Source organism: Cyrtonyx montezumae, unplaced genomic scaffold (assembly GCF_038088225.1).
Source record: "Cyrtonyx montezumae isolate F1298 unplaced genomic scaffold, pur_monq_1.0 scaffold_0, whole genome shotgun sequence".
NCBI classification, from domain to species: domain Eukaryota; kingdom Metazoa; phylum Chordata; class Aves; order Galliformes; family Odontophoridae; genus Cyrtonyx; species Cyrtonyx montezumae.
This window is the reverse complement of record NW_027071824.1, coordinates 11,663,624-11,680,209: the sequence shown is the minus strand read 5'-3', so window position 1 is coordinate 11,680,209 and position 16,586 is coordinate 11,663,624. Positions and strand designations below refer to the sequence as shown.

At 37.7% G+C, this 16,586-nt stretch overlaps 1 protein-coding gene across 1 annotated transcript; it reads left to right on the top strand.

The window, feature by feature from the left end:
* Window positions 1–1,180: 1,180 nt before the first annotated feature.
* LOC136059312 (tRNA (32-2'-O)-methyltransferase regulator THADA) lies at window positions 1,181–16,066 on the top strand. The gene is made up of 17 exons (XM_065753461.1): window positions 1,181–1,265; window positions 2,256–2,350; window positions 2,776–2,906; window positions 4,468–4,616; window positions 4,792–4,824; window positions 5,665–5,713; window positions 6,642–6,832; window positions 7,380–7,474; window positions 7,671–7,891; window positions 8,673–9,364; window positions 9,997–10,148; window positions 10,315–10,470; window positions 11,181–11,303; window positions 11,882–12,005; window positions 13,248–13,396; window positions 14,344–14,554; window positions 15,927–16,066. Exons 1-17 carry the CDS (start codon window positions 1,190–1,192, stop codon window positions 16,064–16,066), a joined length of 2,787 nt encoding a protein of 928 aa, XP_065609533.1. The 5' UTR covers window positions 1,181–1,189.
* The last annotated feature ends 520 nt before the right edge of the window (window positions 16,067–16,586 follow it).

The following is a 16,586-nucleotide window of genomic DNA, read 5'->3' as shown; positions in this document are numbered from 1 at the left end:
GCAGGGGGAAGATCACAGCCGAAGGAGAAGCCCAAAACATTTCCCACCTAACCCTCCGCGCTGCACCTTTCCTCTGCCCAAACCGCACCCCCCCACGCCGGCAGCGCGAGCGGGCGGAGGCCGAAGGGGCCGAGCCCCAGGGCGGGGAGGGCCCGGCACGTGGTGCGGCGGAGCCGGGAAGGGAAGCGGAGCTGCGCCGCTGCGCGAGCGGCTCCCGGCAGGGTAAGGGCCTGCGGCGGGCACGGCCTCCCCCCGCCTCGCTTCCTCCCGCCGTCGCCTTCCGCTGCGTCGGGGCCTCCGTAGTGGCGGCGCTGGACCCGCCACAGCTATGGCGGTGCCGCCTCCCGGCCCGGTCGCTCCATACGCCCTGCGGCTCACCGGGGCGGGCCGGGCCGGGCCGGGCCGGCACGCAGCGGCACCGCGGCGGCGGGCGGGGTTATTCTGTAGGCCGCCGTGGTCGGCGAGAGCGCCGTGTCGCCGCAAGGCAGCGTGAGGCCCGCTGCCTGTGTCCTCCTCCTGGAGCCTGGACGCCGGCCTGGGCAGCGCTGCTCCAACTGGGGTTAGAGCACAGGGAGTCCCTGCCGACCCCACCGCTCTGCGGGAATGAGCCCGTCAGCGAAGCTGCAGCACACGTTCACTTTCTGTTACCTTACGGAGAGAGAACAAATTCCTGTTTGTAGCACCCATTGTCGTGCGCGGGTAGCTGGTCGATCTGCTTTTGAGAAACGAAAGTGCTTTGCTACCTGGGCCTAACCTTACATTGCTAACGTTCAGTTAGTTTAGAACATCAGATCAAATCGCATATAGCTGAGCAGCTGGCGTTTTGTGTATCATTCATGTGCCCGTGTGTGGTGATGCTTTCAAAGTGTGATCAAGGGTTGCTCCACAGGCTGCGTAACAAGTTCAGTAAAATTTCCACTGAGAGCATCTGTGCTTTGTTCAGCAAACCTGAGCTTGTGTTTTCCGTTTTCCTCTTTGGACTATGAAGTTGCAACAGATTTTGGACTGGAATGGTTCAAAATGTAGAAAAGAGAGCTGTTATCTTGCAAAAGAGAATGCTGTAAGCATTATTCTAGGACTGTGAGAAGGCATTTATGGGAGGTGTTCATAGCTGTGCTTTTTAAACAGTGTGTTTTGTTGTTGTTTTTTTCTTTTTTTTGAACAGGTACCTGTTCCTTAATTAGCTAAAATGGTTTTGAAGAAGAGGAAGGAAATTCGGGTTGATGCCTTCTCTCTTGATTGTCAGCAGCTGGAGAAACTTGAGAGTGAGTTTGTTTTCCTCAAACTAACCTTGTATAATTTCCTTTTCTTTAGAATGTAACTACTGAAATTGCTTTTTTTTTTCAGATGTTTTCTTTGTGATGAGCCTAGTGTTTTGGAAGTGTCTTTATGTCTTAGTGTGTTTTTATTTATTTATTGTAACTATCTTTGCTTTTTTTGATATTGATTGCAACTTCTTACTCTTTCAGAGTAAAAATAATCTTTAGGTCGCTGTGTCTTTGGTTTGTAAGCTGTTTGCCTTGTTCCATCATTGGTGTGAAGATGGTAGAATGCCCTCTGTGTGATCCCACTTGCAGGCCTGTAATTCAGGGCTACCTGAAGTGCTAGTATGTGTGATAATGCAGAATTTCAAAGAACCATGGAATGGTTGAGGTTGTTAGGGTCTTCTGGAGGTCACATTGAGAGTCTTTTCACAACCTTTCTATTTTCTGTAGTTAACTTGATTTAAGGATACTGTTAAAATGCACTTCTGCAGTGCTTTTTGCATGAGGTGCTTCCACTGCTAATAAAAAATAGACAAAACTGAGCAGAGCTGCAGTTGAATGCTGAAGTTTCTGTGAGTTCTTGCTTCTTGGCCTTACAGATGAGAAGAAATGAACCGTCAGACCTGCAGTCTTCTATCTAGTCTAGTGTTAGTTGACAGTAGGCAAGATCCAACTTTCTTTTGCAGTTCTTGCAGCGGACAGACTTGCAGTAGTTCTGAGGTGGACTGTTTTCATTTTGAGTTTAGCCTGAGCTGTGGTCCTGGGCAGTCAGCTCTAGGTAGCTTTGCTTTTGAGCAGGGAGGTTGAACTGAATGACCTCCAGAGGTCCCTTCCAACCTCAACAATTCTGCAGTGATCATCTTTGTATTCAAGTTGACGCCTATTATTACTTCACAGTGGAGCCAGTGATTGCTTATTTTAATTTACGTTTTCTTCACGCTGTTTATTATAATTCCTGTTTTTAAAAAGAGACTCTTCTTCTAAATGCAGGGTTTTCAGAGGCTGAAGAGCCAAATCTGGCATCTCTACTTCTGCACTGTGCACAACTGAGCAATGGCATCCAGCAGATCCAATGTATTAAACAAGTAAGGTTTCACTGGTGTTAGTGTGGTGTCTTGGAAGTGGTAATGTATCATGTGCACCCTTAGTGGGAAGTAATAGTTCTAAAATAAACTGTGTAACCTTTTTAGTGTTCCTGCAAAATGGTAGAAGACAATTGTTATTCCTGAATATGCTACTTGGAAATGTAGTTAATATAAATTGGGAAAGGTTGTGGTTACTGTGAGAGAAAAATGGGTGGTAAGTACTAACAAATTTTGAGTTTGTATTTATCTGTTTTTGCTAGCAGAGGGGTTCTTGGAATGTATTTGTCACCTGAATCTCAACAGGGTATGTTAAAGAAGGGACAGGTTTGCATCACATACTCGAATGAGAGGGAATTCCACCTCTGTTAATTATGAGGGCATGTACAGAGTTTATTTTATTGATCAAGTGTTTATTTTGGTTATAGATTATGCCTTTGGTAAAGATGATGGATCAAAACTCTACATGTGATCCCATGCTTAAGGCTTGTTTGGAGATCTTGGGAGAGACGTATTTTTCATTGGATGTGAAGAATCCCCTGAAAAAAGTATTAGCAAGGTAAAAAATTAGATAATAGCCTTTTTTTTTTAATACTTTCCTTATCTAGAAGTCAGTAACTTTTCATGTACTACAAATTGCTGTAATTGCTGAAAGCATTTTGTATTTTGTGTTTCTTCCTCAATTAGTTAAAAAAAGTGTTTATCCATGACATATTGTAAATTGCTTTAAAGTGGAGTGTTGTTGTAATCTTATTACTTGAAACAGAACGTAGTGTATAGTTAACACTTTGAATTTCAAAACTTAATAGTAGGGTTTTTAAAAATACCAACTTTGATAACATAAAGAGAAAATGGTTCAGCAGAATCCTGTCTGAACTGTGTTTTTTTCATGCTCATTTGTATTGTAATTATTTTTTCTGTTGCAAAATCACTGTTGTATTTCTTTAAGTAATTTATGACAGCCTTAATATTTTCAAAATGCATTGCTTAGCTGTCTTCATTTCTATGTGTGGAAACATTTGTCCTGAAACCTTCAGGGCTTCCATCTTGTATTTCATTTAATGCCAGGGCTTCACACTGTTTTGACAGATCTTTGTAGCTTCAAAATTAGAACACGAGTGGCTATTCTAAAATATGTCTAATAGCTGCTGTTGTGTGCTGATGGAAAATGAGCGACGTGCATCTCTTTTTAATGCTGCTTTTTGAAACTGTGGCAACAAATATTGAAGATCAATGTGCATGCATCTTTTGGAAATGTTACTTGTAAGTCTGAAGTGGGCTGAACAGAAAACAATGGCACAGAGTTGTTAGGTGTGTGACTAAAGAGAAGCTTACTTCAGTTTTTATTTTTTTAAGGATAAGCAAAAATGCTGAACAGTTCTAGGTTTAGGTATAGATAAAGTGAAGAAAAGTTATACACAAAAGTAACGTGTTTTCTTAGAAGACTGTAAAATGTTAGTAGATTTAAACCCAACTTAAGTGTTGTGTGTCTTTAAAGACAAGTATTCATACATATTGTGATGCTATAGAAACTGTGGATACTTTGTTTAGGAATCTAGAGTATAAAGATGTATGTTAATCTACATTCCACATACCAGGGTAATCTAAACCTTGCACAGGCATTACATTAAAGGTACAAGTGTGAGCTGGCCTTTCAGTCTTTGCTGAATTAGATCACTGAAATCATTTCAGAGTGAAATCTTGAGAAATGCCAATTGGTAAGAAAAGTACAGAGTAGATTTAGTATCCTTTCTTTATTCCGGAAGAAATGCAGGAACTAATGTCTGGACATTCTTTGATCTTTTTTCTCTTTGTCTTGAGTACTCGAGATGTAGTTTTCTGCTTGTAAAACCAAAACAGTGACCATAGTAAACATGCTATTCATTCTTGAAAAGCTTTAACTTAATTCTTACTGGCTCTTGAAAGAAATCGTTGTAGGCCTCAGTGTATAATGCAACAGGTGTAATTTATCCTTGCATTTGCAGAAACTGTGAGAAGACAGCTAGTGTAGGAAGCAACATCTGTATGTCATGGGAGATGGAGCTGATGCTGGCTTTAGTCAGCTGTTGTTTAATACTTCTGTGTGAGCTAACTGATCATGCTGTTTTTTACTCTTATAGTTCACTAAATGGCCTTCCTGAGCAGTTTATGATGTTAGCTGTGCAAAGCTTTGGATGCTGCCTGAGGGAAGAACTGAAAACCACAGACATATATTTGTACAGAAGAGTACTGGACAACCTTGCTTCTTGTATGGAGGACTTCAGCTTAGGTATGATGATATTTCGAATATGCTGTCTTCTGTTCTAACTTGCTTAGCATTGTTTTGTGTCTTGGTGCAGCACATAATAATGCTGTTTACATCTTAATCTATGTAAAAAATAGAAATAAAAAAGCCTTTTTTTTCCCTTGTGTTCACTAGTTAAAATGTGTTTTCTTTCCTCTAGGAAGAGCAAGTATAAAGAATCTGTTTGAAGAAGGTAAAGTTACATTTCTTAAAATAGTTTTTGCTTTAGTTTATTGGGGGAAGGTTGTGTGTGAAGGATTTGTGGCAGACATAAATATCTAATTCCTTGTGGTAATGAGTACATTTGTCAGGGCTTTCCCTTTGATTCCCCCTTTTATTTCCAGGAGCTGATCTTGCTTTACTGAGAATCCTCTTACACCAATCTGAAAGGGTAGAAGTGGGTGATCTTAAGGGTCTGTTGGAATCATTGGTACTTTATGTGAAGTAGCCCGTCTTATGCTTTGTCACGAAGTTAAATAGGTTAACACTGAACTGTTAACATCTAGTCTAGGCCCCGGTCTGCTTTAGCAAGGATTTTGTTTGGTAATAATTCTGCATGTGTCTGATCTGCTGGTGAGACAGCTTATTAATCAATCACATCAATTCAGTCCCATATTCTATGTGATTTCTCATTCTGTCTGTGAACTTTGAGACAACTTGACATACTGTGACCTGGTATGCAATAAAGTTCACAGCTTCCCGTGGACCTTTTATTGCTTCTCTGTCTTTGACTCTTGGGAATTTCAGCTTTTCACCGAGGAGCTGTAACTCTGGATTAAACAGTGTGGGTTGGAAACTATATTTGTTCCTGTTTTTAACGAACTAATGTAAGATTTTTTTTTCTTAGCATTGCTTCTTTTGGAGTACCCTCACTTTTCAGTTTAATTTGCTCATAGAGTGGAAGAAACACTGCTATACGGATAACTTTTTGTTGTGACTGTGTGTACTCTGTATATGTGATTGCTTTGCTCTTCTAAATAATTTCATAAATTTTCTTTTTCAAATAAATTCATCACATAATTATGTTCATCAGTTCTTCAGTTTCTGCAAAATTCGCTACTTGACATACAGAAGGAAAACAGGCAAGTGAATTTAATATAAGCTGTGTTTTATCTGTTTTCATTTCACTCTTGCAAGATAATTTAATATGGAATATCACTTTGATAGCCATGCGTTGATGACAGATGGGAATGTTAGTTTACACTGGTACATATATTAAATAAAAAAGCTGCTGATGACTTTCTTTTCTTTTATGGCAATATGATGATAGTAAGAGTGGAAAGAAACAAAATTAAAGGTGTTAGTATTTAAGGCACTGATACTGTATTGGAGCTACTTCTAAGGGATGCTTTTGAGTTGTGGTTTTGCTATTGGAATTGTGACTGATCACTGTAATTAATAAATACACTTATTAAAATTCAGTTAGAGTAATTCCCTTCTACTTTTCATGAGTGTTTAATTCAGCATTGATATTCACTTTGTCGTGGCAGTCATCATTTACAGTCTTGACATTTTCCAGCATAACATAAAGTAAGACCACAGTAAAGGGACTTCTTACCATGTGCCTGGAAGATAAGGGTGCTTAATAGAGTGTTTTGTATGTTACAAGTTCACAGTTGTCTGTCTTCAAATAAAGAAAATGTTGAGTGATATAAATATAGTCTGTGCATAAAGGAACCCTTTAATAAAATAAGAAGGGTCCAGCACTGTGTCCTGTCAGTCTTTAGTTTCTGCTCTGTTCAGGCACAGTCAAATGAAGGAAAGTGTGTCCTGGGAACCTACAGAAACTACAATGGAGTTTGTCATTGTTTATTTTCATTTTAAAACTTTACTCCTGAGTCTACTTCTTGCTTTCTGCTAGTTATATACCAGGTCAACTCAGACAATAAGTTAGTTTCTACCATGAATTCTTTTTAAAGTGAACAGAATGTGATTTTCTGGGAATGATAGTGGATTATTTTCCTTTAATCTCATGAGCGTATTGTCATCTTGTTATTTTTTTCTCCTCAGAATTAATAGTGGAAATCGTATTGTTCAGACTCGGTTGATGCATGATTTATTGATGGCCATTAAAGTTTCAATGATGCTTATACAGAAATTGCAAGAAAATATTCAGGGAAGTCATTGGAAAAATCATGAGTCTTATGTTTGGCGAAGCATGTGCAGTTTACTGAAAAGCTTCACAGACTTTCTAATGGATGGTAAGTTTAGTAACATTCAAAGACAAAACAATCAAAAATATATATTTTCATTCTATCAGTCTTATTCTTTTTGCAGTAAATAAAACTTGTATGTAGAGAAGCTTGTATACAGTAAATAAAACTTGTACGTAGAAAAGCTTGAATGGAAGTTGAACTGTCAAAATTAATGGGAGTGGGGAGCAGTAGTAGGACTGCCTGTGAGCTATGAGCTGTAGCTCATAATGTATTTCTGTATGAATTACACAGTCCGAACTGTTAATTGGTGTGCCTTAAGTAATTAGGTTTGCTTCCTATGGAGATGTGTGGGTTTTATGTTAGAACTTAGTGTAAATGTAAGCAAACTGTGCCACAGTCCTCCTTTCTTACCAGGCAGTTCTATATTTTCTGTCTGTTAAAAGATATTGAAAGCTTCCTACTGGACTTGTAAGAATTTGTTAGACTTGTGAATGTGCAACTCTAAGTCTTGGAAAGTTGGATACCAATGGGATATTTTGGATACACATTGTTAACTTCACTTTTAACTAGAATACCTTTCTCTGCCATGTAGAAACTCTCCTGCAGACTGTTCAGACTACCTCAGGACTGGCCTTTATTCTGTTTACTAAAGCTATGTATGAACCAGCTGAACAACTACCTTCTTTGGTAAGCATATACATTCTCTAAAGGTAATGTCGTTTAACAGTGCTTCTAGTGTTGTTTTAGAGGCTTTGCTAATACATATAGCAGGAATTTCCAACCTCTGTGTTGGCCTTTTGTTGAAATTAAGCATTTATTCTCTATGTGCATCAAATAGTATTTTTTTTTTCCTCCTGTTATGGGTTTTATTTTGCTCTAACAGGTCAGTGACTTGCTCTGTGGATCGAGGAAACTTGCAGGCATGCCAGCATGGTTTGTGAATAACTGTGGGGCTCTGTGCACAGAGCAGCTCCCTGACTCTATCCTTCTCTTCCTATGCCATGGTGCACTGGCTATGCTGGATTGGAAGAATGGCAGCATGGGTGAAAGTGGAGAGAGACTATTACTAGATATTGCATCAGTCTTGTTGTCTTTGAGTTCGGAGTAAGTCGACAATTTGATTTTTATTGTTCCATGCTCTTTGGGTGGGGGTTTAAATTTCTACTTGAGTTTTTTTGCATGTGTTGTTGCTCCAGATATCTTCAGAGTTTCCAATACAATCTGGTTTTCTTTACAAATCACGTCACCTTTTTAATATATTCAGGTTAATTCTATTAATTTCAAATTACGAGGGCTGCTCCAAAATGAATGCTTCCCATTATTATGTTCTTTCATTAAATCAGAGGTAGATATTGGTGGTATGGCAGTAGAGGTTGAATCTCCCCTCCAGTATTTGTTAGATTTTGCTGCCCTGGGGCTGCTCGCAGCAGAAGGGGCAGTCTGACAAAACGGTGTATGTATGAAGCAAAGATGTGTCGCTGCATTCCCCCATTGCACCCACTGACTTCTTTGTTGCTTGCTGAATGTTTATGGAGACCAAACAGTGGATGTGAGCTCGTTGTCCTGGAGGTTAATTTTATGATTTTGTTTTTGGGTATACAATTCTCATTTTACTTACTTATTTACTAAGACAGTGAAAACGTTTCCTGAAGTTTTTGAGAAGTGTGCAGTTACATAGTGCCATTAAATACTAGCATACAGAGATTCTGTTCTGTTCCCAGTTACAAAATAGTAGTTATAATGGCTTGTCAACCTATTTAGGTGGCTTTAGCTGTGCTCCGTTAACAGTATGTCAGGTGACTGAGTGCTCAGTTTGAAACATCCCATTTATTTATTTTCAGTATAAGTGACAAGTGATATTTATGAACTTTGTTGTTTTTGAAAGGTTAAAAGAATCCAGCGTGGCAACATCTTTGTCTAGAATCCTTGCTATTTGGACTAATTCAGCACTAGCTGCTCTTACTTCAGACTCATCATATCTAAAAAAGGAACTTAATGGGAACTCGGAAGTGGTTGGGAAGCTGCTGGAATACGTTTATACACACTGGGAACACCCTCTAGATGCTGTTAGACACCAAAGCAAACTGATATTCAGGAATCTTCTTCAGATACACCGGACCATCGTTACTGGATCTGATTTAAAATCAGACCCATTCTTTGCAAGGCTTACCAGGCGTTTACTGAGTTTGGAATGGCATGTAAAAGGGAAATACGCTTCTCTTGCCTGTCTTGTGGAGTGTCTGGGCACTGAAAATATACTGCAGTTGGACAGAACAATTCCAGTACAGATATTGGATGTGATGAATGATCAGTCTCTTGCACCCTATGCTAGTGATCTTTTGGAAACCATGTTTACAAATCACAAAGTCCAGTTTACTTCAGGTTCTCAGAAAAGCACTTGGATTGACGAGTGGCATGACATCTGGGTTTCTCCTCTTCTTGTAATACTGTGCGAAGGGAACCATGACCAAACTACATACATAATAGACTACTATTTACCAAAGTTACTCAGATGTAGCCCTGACAGTCTGAGCTACATGATTAGGATTCTTCAGGCTTCTGCAGATGCTAATCTTGGTAAGAAAATAAATATGGTATTTGAAATTATTATGATTACAACAAAAAAAAGAAATCTTGGAAATGTGATTTTTCAATTCCTGCTAAAATGAAATTGTGAGAAAAAATTCTCCATGGTTGTTGATTGCTGTCCGTGTTTCATGCTGGGATTTGTAAAAATCTTGAGTATCTTCATGCCATGAGCAAAACAATCAGTGTAGTAATTGTGTGTTATTTATTCTTCGCTTTACTTGCCAAGTTTTGTTAAGTATCAGTATTTTTTTATTTCCTGTATAGCCATGTCCAATAGCAGGCCTTAGGGATAATTTTTTGGTGCAAATATATGGATATGAGATTTATGATTTTTTTTGTAGGTTTTATTGTAATTGAGTGTAATTCTCAATGGATTTTGAGACATCACACACTTTTTCTGCACAATTTATTTGTGAAGAAGCTTTTGGGTACTAGGCTGTTTAGAATGAGTTACATCTATGGCAGACTTCAGTTTTGTTTGTTTTTTTCCTCTAAAGAGGAAAAAGAGAAGAGAAGTGAATGAGTTGGAAGTTTGTGGAATTTCTGACAAGCTCGGCCATTATTGCTTTGTTTGCTGTATTAATTGGGCTTTAATTATGACTGTTTTTCATTTTCTTTAGGGTCTCGAAGTACCAGAGGAGCTCTTGGAGCCCTGATGGCATGCCTAAGAACAGCCAGGGCTCATGGACACCTGAATCTTTCAAATATCATGAGCAGTGGTCTTGTATCTACTGAATCTATAAAACAGGGTCTAGTCCATCAGCACAATCAGGTAGAGGGATGATTATTTTTTTTGCAGCCTTTAGATATTAGATGAGATACTTTGAAAATCAGAGGAATTGCTTAGATCTTTAGTATGTGTCAGCATTCTCTTATAGACATCTATGGTAGTGCCTTTGTTTTAACGCTTTTATATTTAATGTCTCAATATCTTTCAGGTTTGCATTGATGCTCTAGGTTTGCTTTGTGAAACCCATCGTAGCACAGAAATTGTGTCTGTGGAAGAAATGCAATTAATTTTATTTTTCATTACGTACAACTTGAACAGCCAGTCTCCTGCTGTAAGGCAACAGATATGTTATTTACTGAGAAAGGTAACTTAAAACTGTAAACAAACTGTTTAATGTACTTAATGTTTCAATTATATATCTTTTCTCGAATTTTTTTCTACTATGTTAAGAAATTGCTTAACTGAAAGAAGTTTTATATGTATTGTGCAACAGAATGACAGGCAGGGGTGACTTAAAAAATTAAACAATAGATACACTAACTAATCATGAATGGTAATATAGTAGGAGAAGATGGATATGATGAGGAAAGTATGTGTGTACAAAGAATGCTTTGGATGGGGGGGTTAGGAGGAATAGGCTTAGCACAAAGAAAAGAACAGATGTCAGTCTCCATTCATGTTTACCTGTCGCAAATTGAGAAGCATGAGTTGTAAAACTCGTGCTGGTAGGAATGTAGAAGGGAAGGAGGAATCCTGAGGTTAGTTAAGCTAGAAAAAAACTGTGTTAATTGTGATTTTTTTAAACAAGTGCTTTATGTTCCACGGAAAGTAGGAGTAGGTATAAATTTAAGGAGGATGGAAATAGGTGTTGCAGGTGTAAAGAGATGGGAAAGAATGTGAAATGGAGAACAAAAACTTGTTTGTCAACTGAAGGATCTGTTCTGCATTGTACTGCATATATTATTGAAAAATTACGGATAACAAGATCTAGAAATGAAGCTGAAAATTTCATTTGCCATTATTTAACTGTAAATGACTCTTGCTTTAGCTGTGCTTTGATTTTTGTTTTTGAAGTTATTTTGTAGAATACGAGAAAGTTCTCAGGTGCTTTATAAGTTGGAGCAAAATAAAACTAAGCAAGAATTATTTGAAGACTCTCCTAAAAGGAATCCTTTGGGGATTTTGCAGCAATATAGAGTAAGTAAATATAAATTATATTAGTTGGCTAGAGATGTAGAAAACAAAAAGAGATGGGAAGGTATTTCTTTAAGCTGGTTACCTTTTCTTGAAAAAACCTCTGGTTATTTTAGGTCATGTCTGTATTAGGAAACACTGTAGTGTAGAAGGGTTCAATTGTTTAAAGCAGAACAGTACTAACAAGTTAATTCTGATTAAATGTGTTTCCTCATGAGTGCTTCTTGGCATTTGGAGAGTATCTTTAAACTCAATTTTGTCAGATTACTTTCTGAGGGATTGCTAAGTGAACTGAAACAGCAGTAAGTGGGGAATGAGTGCATTTTAAGGATTTGATACAATCATGTTCTCTCTGGGAGCAGGCATAGGAGGATCTTTAGAAAACTAAAACTGAAGATCTTCATACCTTCTTGAGCTCTGGGAAATAAGAAAATTGTCAGTACTACAAAAGTAGGCCTCCCATTCATCCAAATGGAGCAGGAAGGTCATGGTTTTGCTGTGTAACTCTTAAAGCAGAGTATCCTAAATCCAATTGTGGCGCAACAAATAAACTGTCTTAAAATCTCTCATTTGATCTTTAGGATTTCATGTCATCTCTTTGTGACAGACTTTTTGAGGCGTTGTTTCCTGGTTCATCGCACCCAACCAGATTTTCTGCCCTTAGTATTTTAGGATCGATAGCTGAAATATTTTCTGTTCCAAAAGGTGAGAGACTGCTTTCTCCTTATAAATAAATTACAATTTAAGGGGTGTGGGATTGGGAGGTATTGGGGAAGATTCTTATAAGGGGGTTGTTTAATTTCTGTCGAAGTAAAATAGGTAAAATATTTAGAAAGTACCATAGAAACTAAGTACTTGGCCACTTTCATTTTGTCTAAAGCAAGTATGGTAAATTTTAATAGCGAATGGAATTTTGAAGTAAATACAAATGTTTATGGCCTGTTGAATATCTTCCTTAAATAGGTATTTCCTAGCAAGACTTTTTACTGCTTTTTTTTTTTTTTGTCCCAAATCTATCTTTTGGACAAAATATACTGAATATTTATGTATTTAATAACTTTACCTCCTTTACCTCTCCTAATTTGTTAATATGATGTTATTTAAAATATTGAGACCATAAAGACTGTTAATTGAAGCAGCTTGCTTATCCTTGAGATGTATTGTGCCCTAAATAAGGGATACTTGAACTAGGCAGTTGATGATGTGTACTGCTACAGAAATCTCGGCTGAAGATTTAGTACTTAGAGCTTTGGTGTATTGGTTTTCCTGGATCTTGTCTCTGGATCATAATCAAGATAGGAACAATTTTTTGGTGTTCAATTGCTATTTAAAGGAATGAGATACTAAAACTTGATTTGGAGAGGAAGTGACCTCTTAGTTGGCCTTCTTTTCTTAAACCCTGCCATAAAATTGTGCTGGGAATTGTTTATTGCAGCTTTAAGATTTTAGGAGTTTAACACTTCTAAATAGGAGATCAACTACAGTTGCATTCTGTGTTGTAGCATGGTATGCTTGTCTATGTCTTAAAACTTCTGCCTTTTTTCTGGCATTAGGTCAGTGCCCAGAAATCATGACTTCTTTAAAGCTAAATTAGAAGACCAAGAGAAACCTAACTTCCAAATCTCAACAGCACTCAGAAGTGTTAAATGCTTTTTTGAAAGGAATTTCTTGCTAATACTACCTATTTCCAGGAAAATAATTTTCAGAGCTGAACAAGTAGGATTCTGTTTTTGGCAATGAGTTACTTCCTGTGTTACCGAGAGTAACTTCTTGTTATGTTAACCTTTTCTTCAAAAATAAGCATGTCAACTTGAAGAAATACTTGCTAGTATTAAAATAATGCTTTAGCTAAAATCCCATTTTAGTATTTCTGGGAGTCAAACAAAATGAAATGTTAATATAATGCTTATTCTGGAAAACAGACTGAGACATTATTTCTTTGCGCAGGCCAGGAACAAGTTTTTAGATTGGATCAGGAGATGAATTCTGCTCGTGTCCGAACATTGATTCAGTGTTTTACAAGTACTTTTGAAGAAGTAAAAGTCCTAGCATTTGAGCTTTTGATGAAACTACGTGATGTTGCATTTGATTTACAGGTATGTAACTAAAAATAGTTTAAAATGAGTAATTTAATGGAAGATGAATGCTCTATGTTGAATTAGTTACGTGAGTAGTTCTTGGAAATTATAAGCTGGTCCAAGTTACCTGCTCTAGAGAAAGGTGTCCCTGCCTATAGCAGGGGGCCTGGAACTCGATGATCTTAAAGGTCCCTTCCAACCCAAACCATTCTGTGATTCTGTGGTTCTGTGAAGTTGACTGCAGGTAGTGTTCAGCCCTAGTTATTTTCTGCATATTTTTTCACAGCTTCAGCCCTTCCCTAAGGAGGCTTTTTTTGCTGACAGATGAAAAAATGCAGGGAGTTCATTGGGTGTGGATATAAACTGTTTACTAAGCACATTTTAATTCTAGAAAAGAGTGTACTTTAGTATCAAAGAAATAGATAATGCAAACTCTTCTCTTAGCTGTGATATTGCTTGTAAGTAATTGAGGCGTTTTGACTTCATTACTCGTGAATTTTATGAAGTTCAGCCCTATGTTTCCTTTCCTCTTTGACTTGGTGTTAGATTTCATTTTCTGATTGTCTTTGATTTCTCTCAGATCTTGCACTTGATTCTTTTCTGATTGTTTTATAAACACTTTCAAATTCAGAAGTATTGGTGAGCAGACACTGCTTCCCAGTAACCCATGCTTCTCTGGGAAGCACGCTATTTTGAAATCAAAACCTGTGATGTACGTTGTGTTTGAATGTTGCTTTGTAAATGAGGATTCCCATCATCAATGCATATGTGATTGTGTCTTTACTAAATACGTACATGTTTTATGTTTTGACTGCAAGGCAATCTGTGTACAAATGTAAGCATCTCCTGAAAAAACGCGTGCCTGCAGACTTGTTGAAAAGCATGCTCTCTGATTTCAGAGTACTAACCAGCTTCATTTAATCAGTATGAGAGCTCAGTAAAATGAGCAATATTGTTTCTTTCAGGATTCTGAAAGTCTAGATCTGTTATTCCGAGCAGCAATGGATCTTAGCACAAGTACCAAGCCATATGACTGTGTTACTGCTTCCTGTTTGTTGAACTTCTTAGCATATCATGAAGATCTACAGCATATTTGTTTAGGAAAATGGATTAAGAGTAGCCCCCAGCTGAATGAAGGCACATCAGTAGGTACGGTGGAGAAGAACACTTTAGCAGGTAAATTTCAGGGAAATTATCACCAGTATTTTTTTTATATTTATTTGAAACGTTACTGCTTTTCTTCAAAACATTCCATAGGAGGCATAGTGAGTAGGAGATGTTTATTTCTAAAATGTTTTGAAGATTGTTTAATTTTGCTGTTTCAGTAGACAATCCCTTATGAAGTTCTTAATCAAGTCTTGTTCGTGTTGAAGCTTTCACATGTTCTCAGATGGTGAATTTTGTTATTGTTTTGGTCAAAGGAAAGGTGACATTGAGGCCTTGGTAACTCTTTTGATGAAGCTGGATACGTAAAGTACTGGAAAAGAACCTCTGTTCCTCCAAGAGCTCACTCAGCCAGAGAAAGGCAGCTGTGGTTTGTCTGTATCATGTTTAAGTAGTTGACATTTGCAGTGCTGCCACTTGGACCTCTGTACACTCAGAACCATTGTTCCGAGTAGTTTGCAATCCTGTGTGTACACTGCTGCTTTGTTCACGTGTGGAATACTTTTCTTTGGTTTGGTGCCCCTGCATAAAAGCTGCAGAGCTCCAGATCTGTCAGATCTGCCAAATTCATTTCTGAATCTGGAAGACATCTGTTTAATTGGCAATAAAATTAAAAATCTCAAAGTTCCATTGTTTGTTATAGAGCCCTGATTGTAATTTTTATTATGCTCACAACTTTTTTTGTCCTCTTTGTGACTTCTTTTCTAGTAAGACTTCCTTTTGGCTTAGTATTTTCTTCATATGCAGTGAAACTGATTTTTGAGATGTCATTATGATTATTATAAATGAAGCAAATATGAGTAATCTCATGTCTTATTGTACCTGTATCTTCTGTTAGTGATCATTATTTGGATCTGTAATTCATTCTGATTCTGACACTGATGTGCTCCATGGTATAAATGTAAATAGAATTGGCACAAGTACCCTTGCAAACTGGGCAGCTTCTTCAGTGGTTAATTAAAGACTCAAATATTTAACAGGAAGCTTCTGATATTTAATATTCTGTTGAACTGTTTGTTATTTTAAGCTGCTTCTGTGGGCAAAGTCTGACTTTCAGTATGTGGTAGGTTGCCTCTCTTGACTTTAGCATGGGCTGTGGAATTGTCCCTGAGTACATGGTCTTGCCTGTGCTTTTCTCTGCTGCTATTTGATTCGGACAGACTAAATAGTTATAACATATTGTTGGTGTTTGGGTAACTGAAAGCCAACAGTAAGCACTATTAAATGGGTGGAAGAGTGAGGAGTACAAAGAAAGTTCAATGGAAAATGCAGAGAAATTTCTGTTTTATAAACAGTTTTCTTTCCTATTTCTTCTCAGCAGGTTTGTTTCTCAGAAATTACAGTGTGTATTTATAATTTATATCTGTAATTTTTTAAATTACAGTTATCAAGCTTTTGTTGGTGAATGTTGAAGAAGAAATATTCCAAGCTAAAAAGTCTCTACTTCAAGCGGCAGCGTCGTTCCCAATGTATGGGAGAGTGCATTGTATAAATGGAGCTTTGCAGCAATTACCTCTTAAGTAAGTAAAACGTACTGCAAAATAATAAGTTGTAACTCCTTAATTAAGCACAGTGGAAAACTGCTCACTGTAACATAAAAGCGTGCAGTGTTATCTGTAATGAATTCCTGTAGCATGGCTTTTAGCACTCTTACTGACTTTGCCACGATTTAGCTAGGTGTTGTATACTTCTTTTTAAGTATTAAAAACTCAGTACTTGTCCATCTTATTTACAGTTTTTACAAGTACATTTCTATATGCGCTTATGTCATTTTTTCCCCCTCTTTTTCTTTTAATAGTAATTTGATGCTCATAACTGAGTGGAAGCAAATAGTGGCAAGGCTCATTCTGATGTCATACGAACTCTCTGCTGTAGTATCACCAGTAGTGCAGAGCTCATCTCCAGAGGGTCTTATTCCCATGGATATTGATTCAGGTAAACTGGCAAATAAGCAAGCAAACAGAAAGAATTCTGTAAAATCTGGAGCTCTTGAACTTCTCTTTATTTCTTGTCACAGTTCAGAAAACTACTTGTAAAACCAGTC

What these genes read in the sequence shown, in the direction of transcription:
- LOC136059312 (XM_065753461.1), top strand. Translation starts at nt 1,190, where the DNA reads ATGGTTTTGAAGAAGAGGAAGGAAATTCGGGTTGATGCCTTCTCTCTT. An exon ending in AGATCCAATGTATTAAACAA is followed by an intron (nt 2,351 to 2,775) that starts GTAAGGTTTCAC and finishes TTTTGGTTATAG; the next exon opens with ATTATGCCTTTGGTAAAGAT. An exon ending in AAAGAATCTGTTTGAAGAAG is followed by an intron (nt 4,825 to 5,664) that starts GTAAAGTTACAT and finishes TATGTTCATCAG; the next exon opens with TTCTTCAGTTTCTGCAAAAT.